The sequence below is a fragment of the Nycticebus coucang genome, chromosome 21 (assembly GCF_027406575.1).
Source record: "Nycticebus coucang isolate mNycCou1 chromosome 21, mNycCou1.pri, whole genome shotgun sequence".
Classification (NCBI taxonomy): Eukaryota; Metazoa; Chordata; class Mammalia; order Primates; family Lorisidae; genus Nycticebus; species Nycticebus coucang.
In genome coordinates, this window is record NC_069800.1 from 39,068,255 (window position 1) to 39,091,800 (window position 23,546).

At 47.9% G+C, this 23,546-nt stretch overlaps 1 protein-coding gene across 6 annotated transcripts in view; it reads left to right on the forward strand.

Annotated features, from left to right (window-relative positions):
• HCK (HCK proto-oncogene, Src family tyrosine kinase) overlaps positions 1-23,546 on the forward strand; it is a 46,892-nt gene that overhangs the window by 14,887 nt on the left and 8,459 nt on the right. For 4 of the 6 annotated variants that reach the window (XR_008376567.1, XM_053574402.1, XM_053574400.1 and 1 more), the window contains exons 2-11: positions 3,040-3,157; positions 6,209-6,251; positions 6,594-6,696; positions 7,485-7,583; positions 10,871-10,974; positions 13,995-14,144; positions 14,476-14,628; positions 16,967-17,146; positions 18,460-18,536; positions 22,248-22,401. Coding sequence is in view for 5 of the 6 variants with exons in the window: in XM_053574402.1 (XP_053430377.1) it covers positions 3,041-3,157; positions 6,209-6,251; positions 6,594-6,696; positions 7,485-7,583; positions 10,871-10,974; positions 13,995-14,144; positions 14,476-14,628; positions 16,967-17,146; positions 18,460-18,536; positions 22,248-22,401 (1,180 nt within the window). In the remaining variant the exon portion in view is untranslated. Of the gene's footprint in view, positions 1-3,039; positions 3,158-6,208; positions 6,252-6,593; positions 6,697-7,484; positions 7,584-10,870; positions 10,975-13,994; positions 14,145-14,475; positions 14,629-16,966; positions 17,147-18,459; positions 18,537-19,567; positions 22,402-23,546 lie in introns of those variants that run through there. The other 2 variants (XM_053574403.1, XM_053574401.1) reach the window with 2 other exon arrangements.

The window sequence follows — 23,546 nt, forward strand, 5'->3', positions numbered from 1 at the left end:
AAGCCCTATCTCACACAGCAGTGCTCTCCCCAGAACATCCTTATATTGAACAAAATACATGAAATGTGATATAATTTAATGTCATATGGAACCACAACAGGTGCTGTTTAATTTCCTGGAACTGTAATACCTATTGATCACAAATCAAAGATAGATGTTGGCTTCAGTTTTAAATGTACACCAGTACATTATAAAACAGTGATTAATGGTGATCATTTTTCAAATTAATGATCCAGCACACCCAGAGTCTGAATGTGTTCCTTCCTTCCTTTATTCACTAAAGGCAAAGGAAGCAAAACCGCTCAAGTCTTGAAGTGGAAAATCTTTCCCAATTCCCACCAGGACAGACAGATTCTTGTAAATAAAAGGAATCTTTTTTTTTTCAAGAGTTTTTAAAGAGTAACTGCCCTAAGCCTAGGAATTTGAGATTTTTTTTTCCCTAAACCACAAACACATGTTTTTTTAACAAGGTAAGTATAACTGAGTTCTGAGTGCCTTGGAAGAAAATGGCAGTTGTACAAAGATGAAGGAAGCCATCGCTTCCTTATGTGGCTATGACAACAAATACGTGTGCACATTTTGAGAAAAAAATGGAACATTTCTACCACTTTTATGATTAAGTATAGACTCTACTCAAGTAAACATGTTTTCTTCAAGCATCTTTAAATTAAATTAATGTAGGAGCTCTCTCTCCAAAATGGTCTCCAAATCCGTCCACTTCTTGTTTGTTCGTGTGTTTGTCTTGCTCTGTATCCTGGGCTAGAGTGTCATGGCATCATCATAGCTCTCCCTGCAACCTCGAGCTCCTGGGCTCAAGTGATCCTCCTGCCTCAGCCTCCCAAGTAGGTGGGCCTACAAGAGTCCACCACTACTATTTTTTGTAGAGACAGGGTGTCACCCTTGCTCAGGCTGGTCTCCAACTCCTGACCGCAAGCAATTTTCCTACCTCAGCCTCCTCCCAGAATGCCAGGATTACAGGCATGAGCCTCCACACCCAGCCCCAAACCTGTCCACTTCTCCCCGCCTCTACTGCCACCCCTCTGGGCCAGGCCGCCATCATCTCCTGCCTGGACATCTGCATAAGATTCCTCAAGGGGTCCCCTGCCTTGCTTCTACAGTCTGTACTTTACCCAGCAACTGATAGGATTATTTAAAGTATACCTTGAATCTCATCCTTCTGCTACCAAAACGTTTCTGTGGTTTTCCATCATCCTTAAATGACATCTGAATTCGTCTCTGGCCCCACAAGATGTGGTAGCCTCACACAACCTCCTCACCCCTGCCCATGAGCTCCAGTCACACTGGCCTGCCTTCCTTTTTTTTTTTTTTTTTGAGGCAGAATCTCAAACTGTTGTCCTGAGTAGAGTACCACAGAGTCATAGCTCACAGCAACCTCCAACTCTTAGACTCAAGCAATCCTCTTGCCTCAGTTTTTAGTAGAGATGGGGGTCTCACTTTTGCTCAGGCTGGTCTTGAACTTGTGAGCTCAAGCAATGCACCTGCCTCAGCCTTCCAGAGTGCTAGGATTATAGGTGTGAGCCACCGTGCCTGGCCTAACCTCCTCTGTACCGCCTTCTCTCCAAGCACATTCCAGCCTCAGGCCTTTGCACTTGCTGTTCCCTCTGCCTGGCACACTCTTCCCTCAGAGTGTCACAAGATTGGCTACTTTATATCATTCAGACACCAGGTCCAGTCTCACCTCCTCAGACAGACCTTCCCCAACCACCCTATCTCAAGGGGCCCCAGCACTGTTGCTCACCATAAAGTCCTCTTTTATTGTCCCCACACTTTGCACTAACTAAATCGTTTAGTGTTATTTAGTTGTTTACCTGTTTTTTGTCTGTACCTGCCACTTATCTCCAGCTGAGCACCAGAAGGTCATGAACTTGCTTGTCTTATTCACAGTTTAGAAAAGATCTCCATCAGTGTTTGCTGAGTAAATGAATGAATGAATGGCCAAATGAATCAGAGAGAGAGAGGAGGAGGAGGAAGAGGAAGAGAGGAGGGAGGGAAGGAGGAAAGGAAGTAAGTAGGGAAGGAAGGAAGGAGGGAGGGAGGGAAGGGGCCAATTGTAAAATGCCTCAAGAGGCTTGGCGACCGTAGCACAGTGGTTATGGTGCCAGCCACATGCACGGAGGCTAGTGGGTTCAAACTTGGCCCAGGCCAGCTAAACAATGACAACTGCAACAAAAAATAGCTGGGTGTTGTGGGGGCGCCTGTAGTCCCAGCTACCTGGGAGGCTGAGGCAAGAGAATCTCTTAAGCCCAAGAGTTGGAGGTTGCTGCGAGCTGTGACGCCACAGCACTCTACCGAGGGAGACATAGTGTCAAAAATAACAACAATAATAAATAAAATAAAATAAAATGCTTTGAGGAATGTAGTGCCTTGACTGTTATTTAGCTAGGTTGTCTGAGCCATGTTACGTGACCTCATCTTTGTCATTTAATATATTAATAAAATGGCAATTTATTATATAATAATAGTATCTTTTTTCTGTCCTGTTTGCTGGTGCTGAGTGTTTCCCCGCCCACATCCTTTCTCATCCTTCCAACACGCTGGGAGTAGGTTTCTTATCCCCATTTTGCTGATGAGGAAGTGAGACTGGGGGTGGGGTGGGAATGTGGCCAGTGAAGTGCTGGGGGGTGGCAGGGCCAAGGATCAGCTCAGGCTTTCAGACCCAAGAGCCGGCGGCACCCGCCACCCACTCTCCACTCTGCCCACGGCTCTACCTGCTACATTTCTATTATGGTCGTGACTTATTCTCAGAATGAACCCCCCATCACATTGGTCCTTGGTTCCCACAACTATGATGACAATGACAACTGGTCAGCTCTGGGCCGAGCATGGCAGACATGGACGTGGGGAGGCCCAGAGGTGGCAAGGGCAGAGTGGGCTCCTTGTGGGAAGGGTGGGCCTGGCAGGCAATTAAGACAGGGAAGGCCAGCGAGAATCAGCCCAGGGCTGGAGCAGGAAGGCCACCATCAGAGGACTCTCCTGAGCTCTGGGCAGCCCAGGCTCATCTCCCTCTGTCTGCTGCAGGATGGGGTGCGTGAAGTCCAGGTTCCTACGGAATGGAGGCAAGAGCTCGAAAACTGAGCCCAGCACCAACCCGCACAGCCCTGTGGGTACACAGGATCTTCTGTCTGTGGCCAAGCTGGTGAGTAGGGGAGGAGTTTGGTGTCCCAGGGGGCTGCCCAGGGCTGCACCAACATTGCTTCAACAGCCTCTTGTCTTCCTGAGGCTGGGCAGTGGCCATCAGCCATGCCCTGACCCTCCAGGCTACAACTCCAGGAAGCACTCAGGACAGGAAGTTGCTTTTCCTTCTTCTGCAGTCGAGGCTTTGGCCTGTCACCCTGGGCCCCACAACCAGGTCTGAGTGAGCCTTGCAGGCCTCAGGCCGGGGCGGAAGTGTGGGGGAAGACTTGTCTGGGGTGGACACTTGGTGAACAGGACAACTTCTAGTGCAAGACCCAGGTTCCAGTGGAGACACACTGCCTGTGTAATTTTTTAAAATATTTTTTAATATTTCTTTTTTTTTTTTTTTTTTGAGAGACAGGGTCTTTCTCTGTCGCCCAGAGCTGACAGGTGGTGGCTTGATCATAGCTCATTGTAACCTTGAATTCCTGGTCTCAAGGAGTCCTCCCTCCTCAGCTTCCTGAGTAGGTGGGACTACAGGTGTGCACTACCATGCCCAGCTAATTTTTATTTTATTTTATTTATTTTGTTCTTTTTAAGTTGTCTAAGATTTAGAGGCTTCTTAAAATTTCAGAATATTGCAGGAGTACAAATGTTTCATTACATAAATTGCTTTTGTACAGTTTGAGTCAAAGTTCTAAGTGTGCCTAACACGCAGATAGCATGCATTGAGGTGATTTTTTTCTTTCTTTCTTTTAGAGATGAGGTCTTGCTATATTGCTCAGGCTGGTCTTATCCTCCCGGAGTCAAGTGCTCCCACCTCAGCCTCCCAAAGGGCTAGGATTACAGGCGTGAGCCACCATCCTTACAGTTCTTTGAATAGCTACTGCGGCCCAGGCACTGGAGTGAGATGTTTCTACATCATCACTCCTCACCCAAAGGTGTAAGGCAGGAGTTTTGCCACTTTACAGGGTGACTAAGGCTCTAAGACAAGGATGTCCAGCCGTGGCTCATGGGCCACACGCAGATAATTTGAGGACCATTTTGCTTTTCTGTGGTGTCAGATAGCAAGAGAACTATGCATGGGCACAGACCTTTTTTTTTCTTTGTTCATCAGTTTTCATTAGTGTGTATGTATTTATTTACTGTGTAGCCCAAGACAACTCTTATTCTTCCGATGTGAGGCAGAAAAGAAATAAGGTTGGGCAAGCAGTAGAGTTGGGTCTCTGTAACCCAAACTTGCCGTTCTTCCTCCTCTGTGGCCCTTTTGTCCATCCCTCTATCTGAGGTGGTCTAGGGGAGCACAGCCCCTGCTTGATGGCTCCTGAGGCAGGGGTGCACTGCTTTCCTTAGAAATTTCCATTCTTCCTAATAGAAGGAAGACCTATTACCCATGACACTCCTTGATCCCAAATACTCCCTTTGCCCTGTGACAGCATCTGTTGAAGGCGAAGGTCTTATCCCAGCCCATCCATCCCTTCCAAATCATCTTTCACAAGTCCTGCATTCCTGGCCTCTCTCTCTCTGCTTGCCCTTCTCTAGGGATGATGACTAAAACAGGATTAATTATGGGAATAGAAGAATAAAGAATGATCACCTCCCTCCCTCTGACACTCAACCTCTATTAATGCAGCCTGCAATTACATGAACTTCTCATACTGGTGACTCCCTAAGCAGAGCACAGACTGTAAAGCTAAGTCATTCCCAAGTCTGCTCCTTTCCTAACCCATGTGGCCCCGGGCCCCTTCTTGGTGAGGGCACCAGGTTCTCAGGTTCTCTGAGGCCCTCGGGTTTTTCACCAGCAGAAGGCAGAGGGTTTCTTCTACCAGTTTCTGGTTGTCCTTTCAAACATCAGATTTGAGGGATGCAGTCATTTATCATTCTACAAGGCTTGTCCTACCAGGCTGTAGTCAGTAAGTCTTCCTCAGAGACAGGGCTCACAGGCCACATTACTTAGACAGACACTGGGTGAAACTGGCTGCTCCCCTGCAGGTCTCCTCAGGGCCTCTGTGACTCTTTGGAATGGACTTTGGGAATCTCCCAAAATATGATATTTCCTCAGTGTTTCCTAAACTTGTTTCTTCAAATTAATGTCTCCTTATATATGTGACACACAAGTACGTGCTTCTTAAAAATTAAAAAAAAATCACAAATTAGAGGTAAAGCTACAGTGTCTACTGACCAATGCTTTCCTCCTGAGAAGTGTCACACCCCCAGAGGTTTCACTGTTTCTGTGTGGTGTGAACCCTTGCGAACCTTTTTCCATGAATCTACCTGCACATGCATCTAGGATGTGTCCACAGGGAACATTCAGGAAGTGGGTATGTGTACTTTATATTGGTGTATTGTTTATCCTTCTGCAGGACTCAACAAAGTATCCATGGGGTCAAATGATATCAAGTAACGAGTCTTGGCCTCCCTGCTAAGGTGCCAATTCCCCTTTGGATGAACCCTTAGATCGCTTCATATACACGATGGGATATGTTGATAAACCTACAATTTATTCAAACACACCTTGAAAAATACAGGTCTGGACCAACCCTTCATGTTGAGGGGAAGAGCCAAGCAACATCCCCCAGTATGTCCAAGACCCATGGTAGAGAGAGGCCACAACGCAAGAAATCTGCTGACGCTACACAAGAGAAAAACTCAATTCAATGAAGATGGGGAAAGAGGGAGGGAGGAAAGGGGATGAGGCAGAGGGATTGGTACATTCCCACTTAATGGGCACAATGTGGGGTCTATGGCACACCTCCAGGAGTAGAGACACAACTACAACAGGGACTATTCCTAACAAATGCAAACATTGTAACCTAATTCTTTGTACCCTCAAATTAACCCAAAAATAAAAATAAAAAAAACACTTAGTATCTGCAGTAGATGAGTTAATATACAAAATTAAAAAAAGAAATCTGCTGGCTCTGACCTTAATGTGCTGTGTGGTATTAGTCACGTCCCCAGCCCTTTCTGGGCCACCTCCATGACACACAGGTCTGGGGTAAGATCCTCTTCAATGTCCTTTTCGATACACACTCTGCCAAATTCATTCCCTTCTCCCTTTTCTTCCCCACAGGGGCCTAACAGCTACAATGGCAACCCGCCAGGGTCTATGGAGGGTAAGTATCTGATAAGTCGTGGAACTGTGTATCATGTACAGGATTAGGTTAGATTCTGGATCAGAGCTTGAGGCGATAATCCCGGTCAAAACCACCCTTGAAAATCCCCTGAATTGCCCCTGAAGCCCTTCACACAGGCTACTGTTGAGTAACTCACCGTTTAGTAACACGGACAAACACTGATTGCTTTTGACTCTAGAATCGCAGGCAGCGTGGGAAGATGTTGACTTAGACTGGACATATCAGTGGGTCCAGAGCTGGACGTCGGGTCCTGGGTCGGGAAACTCCCTAGGCTGTGGTCTGCTTGGATAAAGCTTCCATCCCACACACCTCCCTTCTCAGCAGGCTCTGAGGAAATCGTCGTGGTTGCCCTGTACGATTACGAGGCCATTCACCATGAAGACCTCAGCTTCCAGAAAGGGGACAAGATGGTGGTCCTGGAGGAGTGAGTCCCCTAAGACGTACCTGCCTCCACTACGCAGTCCTGCTCTCTCTCCTGCTTCAGTACAGAACCTGATAGGCGATCTCATCCTGGGTGTAGATGGTTGATGAACCTGATCATAATAGAGGAGAAAGGGCTTGCTGCCAGCCCAGGTGACGGCTACAGTAAAGAGGACTGCATGCTCACTAATGGTGCATGTCCAGACCTGGAAGGACAGGTGAAAGCACCTTCAAGGAAGCCTTCCTAAGGCTCCCGTGATTAAGCTACCTGTAGAGCAGGCCCTACTGAGGTGACTCTGCATTTAGAGTCATTGGGTCTCTGACTGTGTCACCTCCAATCTCCTACAGCCCTCCTCAACAGTGGCTGCAGTGTCCAAGATGTTCTGGGGCCCAAGCATGGGAATGGTCATGCTTGATCAGACCCTTGAGCCCACTCCTCCTGCTCTCAGCCCCAGCTGAGCCTCTCTGAGTCTTGCATGGACACAGGGACCTGCCTTAGGCATGGCTAGTAAGGCCAAATCTGCAAGTCTAAGGGAAGAAGAGTGGGCCCACGGGCCCAGGGCTTGGACTGTGGGTTCAGGGACAGGGCTTGGTTTCAAACTCTCGAATGCCCAGTGGGGACAGTTGTAAAGATCCCTATCTAAGCACGGGGCAACACCAGGGGCCAGGACTGTCCCGTTTCCTTGTGGCTTCCTGGGGGTCAGGGAGTTCTGAGGCAAGTCTGAGAGGCTCAAGGGGACTAGAGAATGGTCCTTCTGCCCCATGACCCCTTTACTTCCTCCTGTCCATCAGGTCTGGGGAGTGGTGGAAGGCTCGATCCCTGGCCACCCGGAAAGAGGGCTACATCCCAAGCAACTATGTCGCCCGTGTTGACTCTCTGGAGACAGAGGAGTGAGTATTCCATTTCCTGTCTTCCACAGGGAGCATGAGCAAAGCCAGCCTTGTTCCTATCTCAGGACCTTTGCACACACTGTCTGCCCTGCCTGGCTCGCTCTTCCTAAGGCTCTTGGCTTAACTGACTCCTCTCACCCTTCGGGTCTCAGAGAGGACTTCCCTGACCACTCTGTCTAAACAGGTCTCCTCTTTGACTCTCTCTTGAGGAAACCTGGTTTATTCCCTTCTGAACACTTCTCACTAGCAAAAATGACCTTGTTTCTTTGGTTGTTCACATATGCATTGTCTGTCTACCCCAGAAGGCTGAGAGCTCACAAGAGCAGAGACTTTGTCTGCTGTACCTCCACCCAGGTTGGCATGCAGTAGGTGCACAATAAGTGTTTGTCGAATGAAGCATATGGTCACACCAAGAGGGGTCTTTGGAGAGGTGAGATGGCTCGCACCTGGCCAGTCATCTCTCATTGGATTCATTCAGCAAACATGTGCCTACAACTCACCAAGCCCTGTGCTAGGAGCAGAGACTGTGAGAATAAGACATAGCCCTGCCCTCAAGAACCTCCCTGTAACCCGTCATTCTTGGCTATAGGTTCTTCTTTGTGTCAAGCTTGACTCTCTGAAAATATAGTTATAGCTCAATCATCCATCCATCCATCCAATCATCCAATAGATATCTGTTCAACCCCTACTGTATCCTTGGCCCTATTTCTGGGATGCAGGATGACTTAGATGGGACTCCCCCCTGGAGATGTTTATAGCATGATGGTAAAGGCTGATGCGTAAAATGGTGACTGCACCATGGGGTGATGATATAACCAATTAAAAAACAGCCAGTCCCCACTGTTTTATCCCCTCTGCCTCTTCCCTTGAGCTAGATGGTACTGTGGGTTTGGGATGCTTTCTGTTAAAAATTAAACTGGTTAGGCTTTTCCCATCATAAAGCCACCCCCTTCTTTGTGATCATGAAACTACACGTCATAGGGGGTCTTAGCAGCTTCTCTCTGCTCCTGGACTTTTTCCTGGGGTATTCCATGTTCTGTTTCTCTACTCCAGGATCTGAACACTTACAGAATCCCAGGGTCACCTCATGTGATCCTTATAGCAGTCTTGGATTGGCTGGTATTATTCCTCAAAGGCAACATAATTCCTAAGTGGCAAAGGCAGGCTGCTAGCCTTGTATAGTGGGTTATCATTTGCAAACAAGGCCAGAACCTAAATGGGTGGTTCTCAACTTGCGTAGGCATCAGCATCACCCAGAGAACCGGCTGACCACATGGTTTCTGGACCTCGCTGTCTGTTTCCTAATGTGCATTTCTAACAAGTTCTCGGGTGCGGGGGTCTGACGCTGCTGGTCCAGGAACCCATCTTGGGAACCATTAATCTGAATACACATATTAGCCCTTACTGTGCCCTCACGGGTCTGTGTCTGCAACAAAAAGCTGCTAACAGGGTGGCACCTGTGGCTCAGTGAGTAGGGCACCGGCCCCAGATACTGAGGGTGGTGGGTTTGAACTCAGCCCCTGCCAAACTGCAACAACGATAACAAAAAAAGCTGCTAACAGAGGTGGGAATGGGGTGGAATGGAATCTTACTTTCTCCCACCCCCTCCTGAAATAGGCAATCTTTTCAAATGTTTCAAAACGCAAATGGTTGGGGAAGGATGTAGAACTCAGTGTGAAGAGTCCCTCCCACCCTGCCTTCAACCAGCCACTTCCTCTTCCCAGAAGCAACCAGTTTCTTGTGCGTCTTCCCAAAAGCTTTATACTTACATAAGCAAATACATCTGCCTCTCCTTTATTTTACACAGTAGTAGATACGTAAACAAAAACACTGCCCCGCACCTCTTGCTTAAATCTTCCACGCAGAATCTCCTTCCTTTTCACACTGCAGAGTGTCCTGTCCATGCCCCCGTCCATTCAAGCGGCCCCCTGTCTGTGGAGCTGCTTCCAGTCCTGTGCTGCAGTAAATCTCCCCCTGTCTGTGGAGCTGCTTCCAGTCCTGTGCTGCAGTAAATCTCCCCCTGTCTGTGGAGCTGCTTCCAGTCCTGTGCTGCAGTAAATCTCCTTGTTTACATGTTATTTTTTTTCCTTGAGCAAGATCTGTGGGAAAACATCCTAGAAGTAGAATTGCCAGGGAGACGGTTCTTATTATATGTAAGAGGAGACAGTTCCTCTTACATTGTTGAATATTTTACTATATCACTTTACAACATGAAAGCAAAGAAGGCAGGTGGGCAACATAGCATGGTGATTAAGAGCTCGGGCTCTGGAGTCAGGCTGCCTAGATTTGCCTCCTGCCTCCACAACGTCCTAGCTGTACGACTATGGCCAAGTTACTTGCCTTCTCAAGCTCTCAGTTTCCTTATCTGTCAAATGGGACTAATAAAGGTGACAATGCCATAGATTTGTTGGATGGGTAAAAGAATTCAGTGGATGTTAGCTTTCCTCCCAGTTGATAACAGAGGAAACAGAGATCCAGAGAGGGAAAGCAACTTGCTCAAAGTCACACAGCAGGTATATGTGGCAGGGCCGCAGCCTGCTAATGTCCTGGTCTGGGGCTCCTTCCATCACGGTACACGCAATGCATCTCACCCTAGCAAAGAGAGTAATACATTTGGCTGCTGTTCCTTGAAGTTTTCCACCAACTCCCAAATATCCAGGAATAATGAAGAAAAGTTCCCAAGATATGGTTCCAAGTATGAAATTGTTTGCAATCTCACATTTTAGCTTTGAAATTCATGCCAACTTTGTATTTGGCTCTGCGTACACAGAGGAGGATTGACTGTGAAACTAACAAACCTCAGGCCCTCGCTCCCACAGGCCTCCAACGCCCTGAGAGGAACCCTCCCCAAGGTCATGGGTGCATGTGAAATTTGCAAAAGTAGGATTATTGATCACAGTTGGCCAAGACTGCTGACTCTTCCCACCCAGTCCTCCTGTCCAGCTTCTTGTCCCTCACGTCAAGTGACACTGGAAAAACCCATGAGCATTTTGCATTTGTGATGCTTTATTATTTTTCTTAAAGAATGCCCTCCCTAACCTCCAAATTGCACAGGCTTCAGTCTCAGCAAACTGCATTCACTTCTGGGTGTTTTGATATCAAAAGAATGACTCCACCCCCACCCCCCACCAAAAAAAAAAATCTTTGAGTAAAAACTGAGGCTTCACAGAGCAAGTCCCTCAGTATCCTGACTCCCACATGGACACTGCATGGCCACAGGTGCCCTGTGTGAGCAGGACAGGACTCCACATCCCAGGTTCACACATGTGCTCTCCCCTTTCCACCAGGTGGTTCTTCAAGGGCATCAGCAGGAAGGATGCAGAGCGCCAACTCCTGGCTCCCGGCAATGTGTTGGGCTCGTTCATGATCCGAGACAGCGAGACCACCAAAGGTGACACTAACCCTCACCATTGCATCCCTCCCTTCAGAGGTACCCCAGGCATGACTGGCCACCACCCCTCCCTCAGAAACACACTAGGGGAGGCTGAACAACTCAACCAGGCTGCATGGCTGCCATGTTTTCTCCTGCCTATGCCACCCTGAGCCAGAGAGGGTTGAGGCTCTGTGTGTGGCTTGGCCCTTCTTATCCTTGTAGTTGCCAGCTTAGATCAATGGAAGTAGTCTCATGTCGTTGAGCCCTAGAAACAAAAGTCCTCATGACCCTTGATCTTCACTAGCTTGTATTTTTTTTAAATACCCATCATAGGGTGGCACCTGTGGCTCAAAGGGGTAGGGCGCCAGCCCCATATGCCAGTGGTGGCCGGTTCAAACCCAGCCCCGGCCAAAAACTGAAAGAAAAAAAAAAAAACCCATCACAATGTACATCATTCTTGTCCACAAACCTGATTCCTCCTGCTCCCCCCACCCACCATAGGAAATGAAGTTGCAGGAAGAGACCCAAGACCAGAGTCCTCCTCTAGGACTTTGCTTAAAATGCTCCTTGGAGGCATTTGGAAGTTCCAATGCCAGGCGACCTGCTTCCTAAAACTCTTGTTCTGTGAGAGTGGCTTCATACTGGGTGGGTACATTAGAGGCAAGAACAGTGCCAGAAAACATCACAAACTCAAACATCACATAAATCAACTCAGGCTAATTTCCCCAGGAGTGACGAATAATAGAATTCTTGTGATTCCAGATTTCACATGCAGAGTGCACCTTTGCTACTATGTCCAGAGTCACAATTGCTTGATTCAAATAAATTCAATAATTTCAGGGTACCCTGAAGCAAACAGAGTTGGGGAAATTGATCCAAGGTATCCGTGTGGCCCTCCACTTGACCCCTAGTTCTCTGAATTGGTGAAGCCTGAACGTGACTAGTCTAATCAGGGACTTCTTGGGCTTTATTTCCTCCTTCAAGCCCCCTTCAAGTCTTCACGGGAAAAGAAATGAGACAAAAAAGGCAAAGAGAGGCACAGCCCAGGATTTCTCCTCTCCAACTGTGCCCAGGAGAGCTTGGGGATTGGGCTAGTCCATACTGCAGACAGGGACAGAAAAACCAAAGACACCATCACAGACCTGCAGGGCAGGAAGGCAGCCTGGTTCAGCTGTCCCCACCCTCTAAGGCAGAGGCATGGTGAGAGTTAGCTGACTTACTAAAACTTGCAGCATGAGGCTCCTGAATCCCACATGCTACTTCCTGGATTCTGCCCTGCCCCCATCCAGCATCAGCCAAGCCAGCTTCACCTTGACTGGGACAGAGTGACCATGGGGCGGGGGCCTGAAGGCAGCTGCCTGGACTTGAATCCCAGCTGTGCCCCTTACCAGCTGTGTGATTGCAGGTGAGTTACTTCACCTTTCTGGGCCTCAATTTCCTCATCTGTAAGTAGGGTGATGATATTATAAAAGCTCTACCTCTACCATGGGGTTATTCATCCATTACAATAAATAATATAACCTATATAATTCAGTACCATGAATATTATTCATATTCATTCATTGTTCATTTATACAGAGTGCTTAGAACAGTGCCTGGCATATATGGGCAACTGTTATTTACTCAAGATTTTTTTTTCCAGAGACAGGGTCTCACTCTGTCACCCAGGCTAGAGTGCAGTGACAAGATCAGAGCTCACTATGCCCTTGAACTCATGGGCTCAGTTTCCTAAGTGGCTAGGATTATAGGGATATGCCACCATATTCAGCTAATTTTTTTTATTTTTTGTAGACAAGGCCTCACTATGTTAACAGCCCAGGCTGATGTCAAATTCCTGGCATCAAGTGATCTTGCCATCTCAGTCTCCTGAGTAGCTAGGATTACAGGTGCCAGCCACCAACCACACACAGCTTCATTCAACAATTGAACACCCCCGGATCCTAAGACATTGTGCTATTATGGTAGAGAAAACTGAGAGACAGAGGGGCTGAGACCTTGCCCAAGGGCACAGCTCACAGATGGCAGAACTGTGGTCCTGGCCTGGACACTTGTGTGTTTCTGATCTATGTGATAACATGCGCATCAATTAGGTTCCTATGGCTGCCATAACAAATTCCTACAAATTTAGTGTCTTAAAATAGCATAAATCTATCACCTTACAATTCTTGGGGTCAGTATTCTGACCTCCCTGGGCTCAATTCAAGGTATCAGCAGAACTAGCTTCTTCTGGAGGCTTCAGGAGAGATCAATTTTCTTGCTTTTTCAGCTTCTTGAGGCCAGAGCATTCCGTGGCTCGTGACCCCTTTCTGTCATCTCTCCAGCCTCTTGTTTCCACCCTCACATCTACTGACTTTGACCTTCTTGCCTCCCTCCAACAAGGACCAATGTGATTACATTGGGGTTACTTGGATAATCCATAATGATTTCCCCATCTCCAGATCCTAATCACAGCTGAGAAGTCCCTTTAACCATGTAAGGTAACATAGTCCCAGGTTCCAGGATTTAGGGCGTGAACATCTTGAGGGACCGTTATTCAGCCTACCAAAGTGCATTCACATTTTAGTAACCATACTGTATTTCTGAATAGTCTGACTTTTTTACCAAACTAGTATGATTTGTTGGCTTTTTGTTAGATGGAAGGAAAGGAAAGGAAAGGAAAAATGGATCAGAAATAGTAATGAAGATGATGATGATAGCCAACATTTGCTGAATGTTTAGGTCCTAAGCACTTTAAGAGCATACTTCTTTTAATTGTTAGGCAATGTGGTGAGGCAGGGAGGCATTATGATTAATCCCATTCTACAGATGAGGAAACTGAGGCACACAGAAGCGATGTAGTCACTTGCCCAAGGTCTCACAGATGGACATGGTAGAGCCAGCCTCCACAGCGCACTCCGACGCTTGTGGACTCCTGCCTAGGTGCCAGGACAGCGCCAGTGGTAGTCTTACAGGGATGTCAGGAAGGGGCGTCAGGGTGTTGAAACGAGGTGGCAGGCCTCTGAGGTGCCATTCTGAGGGATTTCTCTTGGCTAATGCAGGGAGCTACTCATTGTCTGTGCGAGACTATGACCCCCGGCAAGGAGATGCAGTGAAGCATTACAAGATCCGGACCCTGGACAACGGGGGCTTCTACATCTCCCCGAGGAGCACCTTCAGCACCCTGCAGGAGCTGGTGGCTCACTACAAGAGTGAGTCCTGCCCCAGGGTCACGCCTGGGAATCCTAGCCATGGCGCCCTACAGCCTCTGAGGCCTGCTGAACTCTTCCTGACCCCCCCAAGGCAGAAGGGGTAACCCCAGCCCCCCACAGGTTGCTTTGGATTCTCCTGAAGGCTTAGGCCTGTTGAGCAGGAGGTTGGAGGTACCCACCATGTAGAGGTGGACCCCATCATGCTCTGTTCTCTTGGGAATGTCTCTGATGATAGCAACCAGGTGGAACACTAGCCAGATGCAGTGGACCAGACAGGCAGGCCTCGAGGGGCAGCCTCATTGCCCTCAACTGACCAGGGAATCTGTTCCAGAGAGTAACGATGGTCTCTGCCAGAAGTTGTCGGTGTCCTGCGTGTCCCCCAAGCCACAGAAGCCTTGGGAGAAAGATGCCTGGGAGATCCCCCGGGAATCCCTCAAACTGGAGAAGAGACTTGGAGCTGGACAGTTTGGAGAAGTGTGGATGGGTAAGGACCCAGGGCCAGCGCCAGAAGCCCACAGGGGAGGAGGAGAGGGAGGGCACTCACTTCCAGGACCATCTTAAGGCAAAGTGGGAACACTACCTAAGGCAGAAGGGGAGATTTGAATAACAGCCACAAAGAATAGCTCCTCTGATAGCAAACCAAATTGTCCTGCTGTGCAAACATTGATTTGCCTTGCAGACCAGGCCCATAAGGGTCAAAAACTCCCTCCGGGGAAGCAGGAGTGCTGGCTGAGGAATCCCCTCCCCCCACTGTAGGGAGCTAAGACAGTTAGCTGAAATAACCACAGGTCTCTAAGGATAATGAGAATTAAGCATGAGGGCCAGGCACAGAAGCTCACACCTATAATCCTAGCACTCTGGGAGGCCAAGGCAGGCGGATTGCTTAAACTCAAGAGTTCAAAATCAGTCTGAGCAAGAGGAAGAACCCATCTCTACTAAAAATAGAAAAATTAGCTGAGCATTGTGGCAGGTGCCTGTAGTCTCAGCTACTGGGGAGGCTGAGACAAGAGGTTTGCTTGAGCCCAGGAGTTCGAGGTTGCTGTGAGCTATGATGCCACAGAACTCTACCCAAGGCAACAGATGAGACTGTTTCAAAAAAAGAAAACCAAATTAACCTCTAATCCTAGCACTCTGGGAGGCCGAGGTGGGTGGATTGCCTGAGCTCACAGGTTTGAGACCAGCCTGAGCAAGAGCAAGACCCCTGTCTCTAAAATTATCTAGCGTGGTGGGCGCCCGTAGTCCCAGTAACTTGGGAGGCTGAGGCAAGAGAATCACTTGAGCCCAAGAGATTGAGGTTGCTGTGAGCTATGACGCCATGGCACTCTACCAAGGGTGACAAAAGTGATTCCCTTTCTAAAAAAATAAAAATTAAGCATGGGGAAATGCAATTGGAGATTTCCAGGTGGGTCCAATGCTGGCATCATGGGCATCAGAAAGGCATGTTCCACCCCTGCTGCCCCCCCCCCCACCGCCCCGCAGTACCTTGAGAACAGCAATGGCTGCCTTCCAGGATGTGGGGTAGAAGCAAAGCCTGGCTCAGCGTGTGGGGCATCCCACTGTGTTAATACTCTACTGCCTTCCAAATGGGAGTGAAGACAGCTTACAGAGATGCAAACAACTCAGCCAGATAAAACAGGTTTAAAATCCAAGTATTTCTTTTCTTGGAGAGGAAGGTGAGACAGATCTGAGTGGTGAGGTTGGAAAATCAAAAATATCATACAAGACCTTAGACTTCTATTTCAGGAAGACCACAAATCTGGATTGGAGCTTCCTGGAAGCCAAATGGCAACACGGAAACCAGAGCAATTATGAGATTGATGAGACCCACAAAATGAAGCAGGGTGGGGTGGGGCGGGGGTAGGGTGGATGAACAGCATGTGCCAATCCCTGTGGAGGGAGGGGAGTGGGGTGCTCGAGGACCGAGTGGCAGACAGAGGCTAGAGGTGTGGGCAAGGGCGATCAGGGCCTTGTGGGTCATAATAAGTCTGGGTTTTATTTTAAGAGCAGTGTTTTGTAGCCGGGCATTGTGGCGGGTGCCTGTAGTCCCAGCTACTCGGGAGGCTGAGGCAAGAGAATTGCTTAAGCCCAGGAGATGGAGGTTGCTGTGAGCTGTGTGACGCCATGGCACTCTACCGAAGGTGACAAAGTGAGACTCTGTCTCTACAAATAAAAATAAAAACAAAAAAGAGCAGTGTTTTGTTTTGGGTTTTTGGGGGGTTTTGTTGTTGTTGTTTTTTTTGTTTTTTTTTTAGACAAAGTCTCACTTTGTCACCCTCGGTAGAATGCCCTGGCATCACAGTTCACAGCAACCTGAAACTTTTGGGCTTAAGCGATCATTATGCCTCAGCCTCTCAAGTAGCTGGGACTACAGGCACCTGCCACGCACAGCTATTTTTTTCAAAGACAAGGTCTTGCTCTGGCTCAGGCTGGTCTCAAACTTGTGAGCTCAGGCAATCCACCCACCTTAGCCTCCCCAAGTGCTAAGATTCCAGGCATGAGCCACCGCATCTGGCCATGAGCAGTGTTAAGATTAAAGTGGCAGGGGTGGGTGAATGTTGTTTTGAAGTTATTTTTTAATCTTTGCAACAGCCCTTCATAGGGAGTGATTAACCTTTCTGCTTTGCAGATGGGGAAAGCACAGTTCAGGGAGGTTAAGTGACTTGCCCAAGTATGCACAGCTAGGTGAAGCACCCTTGCACCCTCTGTGAGGGCTATGGCGGGCTGGGGAGGCTTGGGGAAGGCAGGTCTGCAGCCAGGCCTTCCAGTGGGTGGGGGACACCAGCAGGTTCTGACCACTTACCCTGCTCCCTGTCTGCCTCTAGCCACCTACAATAAGCACACCAAGGTGGCAGTGAAGACGATGAAGCCCGGCAGCATGTCGGTGGAGGCCTTCCTGGCTGAGGCCAACCTGATGAAAACCCTGCAGCACGACAAGCTGGTGAAGCTGCACGCGGTGGTCACGGAGGAGCCCATCTACATCATCACGGAGTTCATGGCCAAAGGTGCTGCATGCTGGGCGCCGGGGATGCAGGGTGTGCTGGTACTCACCAGTGGCAGGCTCCAGGGTGACTTTGACATGGTTGTGGCCAGGACTCTTCCGAGCAGCACTCCCTGAGCACCTTAATGTGCAATAGTCCAGCTCTCCTGGCTAATGGGGTGAAGTTATGTTAAGGGGTCACTGAGGGAAAGAAAAGGAGAACATGGAGCTGCCAGGAGAGGGGAGTAGGGCCAGACCCTGCTGGGCGACGGGGGAAGAGGCTTATGTGTTCACTGTGAGTCTTAGAGGCCAGGGGTGATGCCCCTCATGAGCTACCTTCCCTGTTTGCTCTGAGAAAAGGAGCCTGCAAAGCAGCAGTCCCTGCACACACACACACACACACACACACATGCACACGTGCACACATAACATTACACACGCACATGCACAGGCACACATGTGCACACACAAAAACATGCACTCGCACACATGCACATGCACACACATAATTCAGGATCTCTCAGGGACTTGTTTAGGCCACCATTTCATAACCATTTTCTACCCCTGCCCATTTTTGGATTAAACAGAAACATCTCACACAATCTCATTTAGTATCATTTGGATTCTCAGACCTGTTATCATTTTCTAAGTATACAATTATAGCAGCCTTGCACAGCCATGATCCCAGGCATGGGTCTCAGAAGGCTTTCTCAGCCACAGAACCCAACTAGCAATCAGTCACTTCAAAAACAAACAAACAGGGGCAGTGCCTGTGGCTCAAATGGGTAGGGCGCTGGTCCCATATGCCAGAGGTGGCCGGTTCAAACTCAGCCCTGGCCAAAAACTGCAAAAAAAATAAATAAATAATAAAAATAAATAAATAAATTTCTCCTTTAAAAAAACAAACAAACAAACAAAAACTCTCCAGTTCTCTTTCTCAAACACTAGGAATGATAAATATTTGTATTTAAATCCAGTACTATGGCGAGGCAGGTGGTGCCTTACGCTTATAATCTCTGGGAGGCTAAGGTGGGTGGACGGCTTGAGCTCAGGAGTTCAAAGACCAGCCTGAGCAAAAGTGAGACCTGGTCTCTACTAAAAGAAAAAATTACCCAGGCGTTGTGGCGGGTGCCTGTAATCCCAGCTATGTGGATAGGGGAGGCAAGAGGATCCCTTGAGCCCAGGAGTTTCAGTTTGCTGTGAGCTATGATGCCGCAGCACTCTACCCAGGGTGACAGAATGAGACTCTGTCTGAAAAAAAAAAAATCCACTACTATGAAAACTTTTAACCATGTACTGAATAGTAAGAGTAGTAAATGCTCCTCCTGCCCCGTGTAGGAAGCCTGCTGGACTTCCTGAAAAGTGACGAAGGCAGCAAGCAGCCCTTGCCCAAGCTCATCGACTTCTCAGCCCAGGTGGGAGCCTAATGGGGAAGTTGGAGGGAGGGAAACAGGAATTCGATTTTTTATCCAACAAATATTTACTGACCCCATGGCATCATAAGAGCAATAATAATGGGTGACACATATTCAAGGCTCAGTATAAAAGTATACCTTTCATATGTAGTTTACACACACTAGTTCTTTTCATCCTCACATCATCCTCATGAGCCACCAGTATTTTAAAGCTCTTTTCTTATCTAACAAACCGCCCCAAAGCTTAGAACAACAGAGATGATTCTTTTTCATGATTCTGTGGGTTGCCTGGGGTTGGCTGGGGGTTCTTCTGCTCCACGCGGTGATACAAGTGATGTGATGCCTACTGCTGAGTGCTTGCAGGGAGATTGAATGTCTAAGACTATGGCTCATCCTCCCGCGTCCCTCCACGTGGCCCCTCACCACTCACTCGTCCAACCAGAGCTTCTTTACAATACGCAGCTAGGTTCCAAGAGGGAGTGTTCTGAGGGGCCAAGCCCTGACGTGCAAGTGCTTATTAGGCCTCTGCTTGCTTGTGCTCACTTATGTCCCATTGGCCAAAGCAAGTTACAGGACCACGTCTAGTGTCAGTGTGAAAGGGGACTGCATAAAGTCATGAATCCCAGGAGACATGGCACATTGGGGCCCCCAAGATAACAGTCTGGCCACAGGTAGGTAATTGGCATCTCATTTCACAAAACAGGAAATCAAGGCACAGAGAAGTTAAGTACAGATGAGGAAACTGAGGCCCAGTATGCTTAAGTAACTTGCCTAAGTCACTATACTAGTTATGAGGAATGCAGCCGTGAACAAAATGGAAAATGTTCCTGCACTCATAGACTTTGCAGTTCAGATAGGAAGACAGATTTAATACCTATTAAATAATTGAATCTCTTAGAGAGCCATGACCCAAGCGGTTCTGGCTCAGAGTCAAAAGAGCATGGTATCCAGCAAAGTAAATAATGTACACAAAATACAGAAACATTCTGAAAACCTCATTTTCTTTCTCATCTTCCCTTCACCCCCTGTAGCTCCTCTCACCCCCAGCCAGAGTGTTTTTTACTTCTGTTCTCTCTCACACGCTCTTTCCTGTCTATGGGAAAACAGGAGAGGATGAGGATGCCATGGGAGTGCACAGCTGGAGCATTTGGCCTGGTCCAGGAGCAATCAGAGGAGGCTTCCCAAGGGAAGTGGGCTGTAGGCTGAGCCTGAAGGATGAGTAGCAGTTCAGCTGATGAAGAGGAAAGGGAAGGATGATCTACAGAAGAAAAAACCTGTGCAGAAGCCCGAAGGGGAGAACAAGGGGGCTCGACCTAATCAGCTGGAGCCTAGAGGGTGACAGGATGAAGGGAGGATGGGTTGGTGCCGTGGTGGGAGTGGAGCAAGACCTGGCCTGTGCCTACAGGACATGCCAAGGGCAGGGCTCATTTGAGAATGCAAATTCCAGGGGCCCAACGGCCACCACAAGTATAATAAAAGGCTCTACTTTGGGAACCTGGAATGCTAGAGACATATGGAAATCAAGAGCAGGCATTTTTACTCCAGTGGGCACTATCACTGGGAAACAATAGTCCGGCCTGTTGCTATGTTATAATCATCAAACCGGCCAAGACTTTCCTGGGCAATAGTCAGAGGCTGGGGCGTGATCCAGGAGACCCATCTCACAGATGGGAAAACAAACCAAGAAAGGGAAGAGGTTCTCGGCCTTTAAAGAGGTAGACTCAGAACCCAGGGGCAGGAAGGAGCACACCTGTGTGTCAGATGACTTCCCCCAAAGCATACGGTAAATACTTTCTAAGTTACAGTATCTGCCATTAGCTTGATAACTTTTGCTAACTGTAAGAATTCCTTATAAATTTCCCACACTCCCCAAACCAAGACCCTGTCTCACTCTATTCCCCCACACTGGTACCCCAACTCCCATGGCTCCAAACAAAGTCAGAAAGTCTCTTCAAGTTTTTGTTCTCAAGTCTGGATTTCAGGTCTGGCTGCCTCGGGCGCCCTCTGCTGTGCATTCCCGCAAGTGCACCACCCACTTGCCCCTGGCCTTGAGCCAGCTGGTTGCACCTTTTCTTTGTTTCACTTAGTCAGATTCCGGCTCTCCGCCACCCCCACCCCCACCCCCACAACAATTAATCTCATCAGATTGCACCAGCTATAGTCTTTCCTCCAGAGCACTGGGGTGATGAGTTATTTAGAGGCAGCACAGGGCACTAGATTGGAAATCTGCAGACAGATTTGAGTCTGACATTCAGAATTTTCCTGGTGGTATAATCTGGAAAGTGACCTGTCCTCTGTAAGACAGAGATAATGGTAATTCCTGCCTCAAAGAGCTCAGAGGCTGGTTTATAAGCTAAAAACTCTGCTTTCTGGGTATCTGGGGTTAATCTTAAACCTCTTTTGTCCAAACCCATTTAATCATCAATAGTAAAAATGTCTCCAAGGCATAATCCATGACTTTTTATTAGAGATTTCCAGGGCCCCCAGTGTGATAAGAATCCTTCACTCAGCTGGGCTGGGTGGCTCATGCCTGTAATCCTAGCACTCTGGGTGGATTGCTTGAGCTCAGGCGTTCAAGACTAGTCTGAATAAGAGCAAGATTAAAAATAGAAAAACTAGCTGGGTGTAGTAGCACAGACCTGCAGCCCCAGGTACTCAGGAGGCTGACTCAAGAGGATTGCTCAAGCTCAAGAGTTTGACGTTGCTGTGAGCTATGATGACACCACAGCACTTTACCCAGGGTGAGACTTTGTCTCAAAAAAAAAAAAAAAAGAAGAAAGAAAAAAGAAAAAGAATCCTCCACTCAGTCTGTTATTCACTTGACAGTCATGATGACTTTTGCATGTACATCAGAACATGTCACACTCCTGCTTAATGGCTTCTCACTCTCAGAATAAAATCCAGCCTCCTCTCTTGTCCTCCAACGCTGTCCACAATTGGCAGCCTCCCTCTCAACTTCACTCTCTCCTCTCTGTCATGGCATCTTCTGCTCAGCCACCTTGGCCTCGAGGCTGTTCCATAAACCCCTCTCTCTGCCTGGCATAGTCTTACATGACACACTTATTATTATCAGCATTCAAATTGTAGCTCATTTCTCACCTCCTTAAAGCAGGCTTCCCTGACCAACCAAACAAAAAAGCCCTCTAAGCTCATGTTTTCTTGCTCTATCTTTTCTTTATGGTACTTGTCGCCACCTGTCCAAGTAATATATCTGGCACTCAAAAACACTCAGGAGATTTTTGTTGAATTAATTAATGAATTTTTCTTACCCAGGTTCTTTGGGAGAAAGAAGATATAAAAGACATAGGAGAATATGACATGAACCCAGGTTGTCCCCCCAAACAGGGTTGAGGATGAAAGCACTTCATAGTATCCTGGTGTGTGTGTGTGTGTGTGTGTGTGTGTGTGTATGTATAGGTCCTGGAGAAAAAGCCCCATTGCTTTTTCCTTGAGAACATTTCAAAGTGCTCCCTGGAAGTTTTGGAACTCTAAAGAACCCCCCAAATTGACCCAGGCCTCAAGGATACGCCCCACATGGATGGGTAAACAAAGAAATGCTAACCTGAGCCCTGGAAACTCCAACAAAAATGGGGGAGGTGAGGCAGATGTTTTCTAGTTTTCTCTTAGTCGGACACTCCTCTGCTGCTTTGGAGTGGACCACCTGGGTCTGGGCCAGGTCTGAGGACGAGGGCGTCTCTGTTTTGGATGCAGATTGCAGAAGGCATGGCCTTCATTGAGCAGAGGAACTACATTCACCGAGACCTCCGAGCTGCCAACATCTTGGTCTCTGCATCCCTGGTGTGTAAGATTGCTGACTTCGGGCTGGCACGGATCATCGAAGACAATGAGTACACAGCTCGGGAAGGTACGGGACACTGCCAAGCAAGCCCATGGTGCCCACTTGGATGGGTTGTGAGTATTAAAAATTGATACCTGTGAACGTGATTGGTAAGATGCAAAGATCTACCCTAGTATTAGCTATGCATATTGAGCTTGATGGGGTCCTTCTAGATAGTGTCCTGGACTTCAGAGTCTTACTCAGTGACTTTCAGAAGGAGATTTTAAGTAGTCTGTGTTTTCTTGTTTTTGTTTTGTTTTGTTTGGGGGCTTTTTTTTTTTTTTTTTTTTTGCAGTTTTTGGCCAGGGCTGGGCTTGAACTCGCCACCTCTGGCATATGGGACTGGCGCTCTACTCCTTTGAGCCACAGGCACCGCCTTTTTTTTTTTTTTTTTTTTTGAGACAGAGTCTTACTCTATCACCCTGGGTAGAGTCCTGTTGTGTCATAGCTTACAAAACCCAAAACTCTTGGGCTCAAGTGATTCTCTTGCCTCAGCCTCTCAAGTAGCTGGGACTACAGGTGCCCACCACAATGCCCAGCTAGATTTTCTTTTCCATTTTTAGTAGAGATGGGGCTTCACTCTTGCTCGGGCTGGTCTTGAACTCCTGAGCTCAAGCAATCCACCCACCTCTGCCTCCCAGAGTGCTAGGATTATAGGCATGAACCACCTCACCCATCTGAGAAGGAGATTTTAGACTAGATTGGGAAGTAGTGATTGATTTCAGACTTAGGCAAATACACGTTGAAATTAAGGGTAAGAGCAATTTGATAGACAAAAAGTGGGAAGAACCCAAATGTCCATATATGGGAAGGTGGATATATAAATTGTGGTATATTCACACAACATAATACCATGCAGCCACGGAAAAGCACACACCTGTGGTATTTGAGCAAAATGGGCAGCTCTCACAAACATAATGTCGAAATGAAAAAAATTAAACAAAAAGAGAGTAGGCACTAGATGGTTCCATTTTACTGAAATTCAAAAACTGGTGGCGCCTGTGGCTCAAAAGAGTAGGACGCAGAGGTGGCAGGTTCAAACCCAGCCCCGGCCAAAAACTGCACAAAAAAAAAAACAGACAAAACTTGTATACAAATGCTCAAGTGACATTATTCCTAATAGCCAAGAAATGGGAGGAACCCTAATTAATGTCCGCCAGGAAATGAAATAC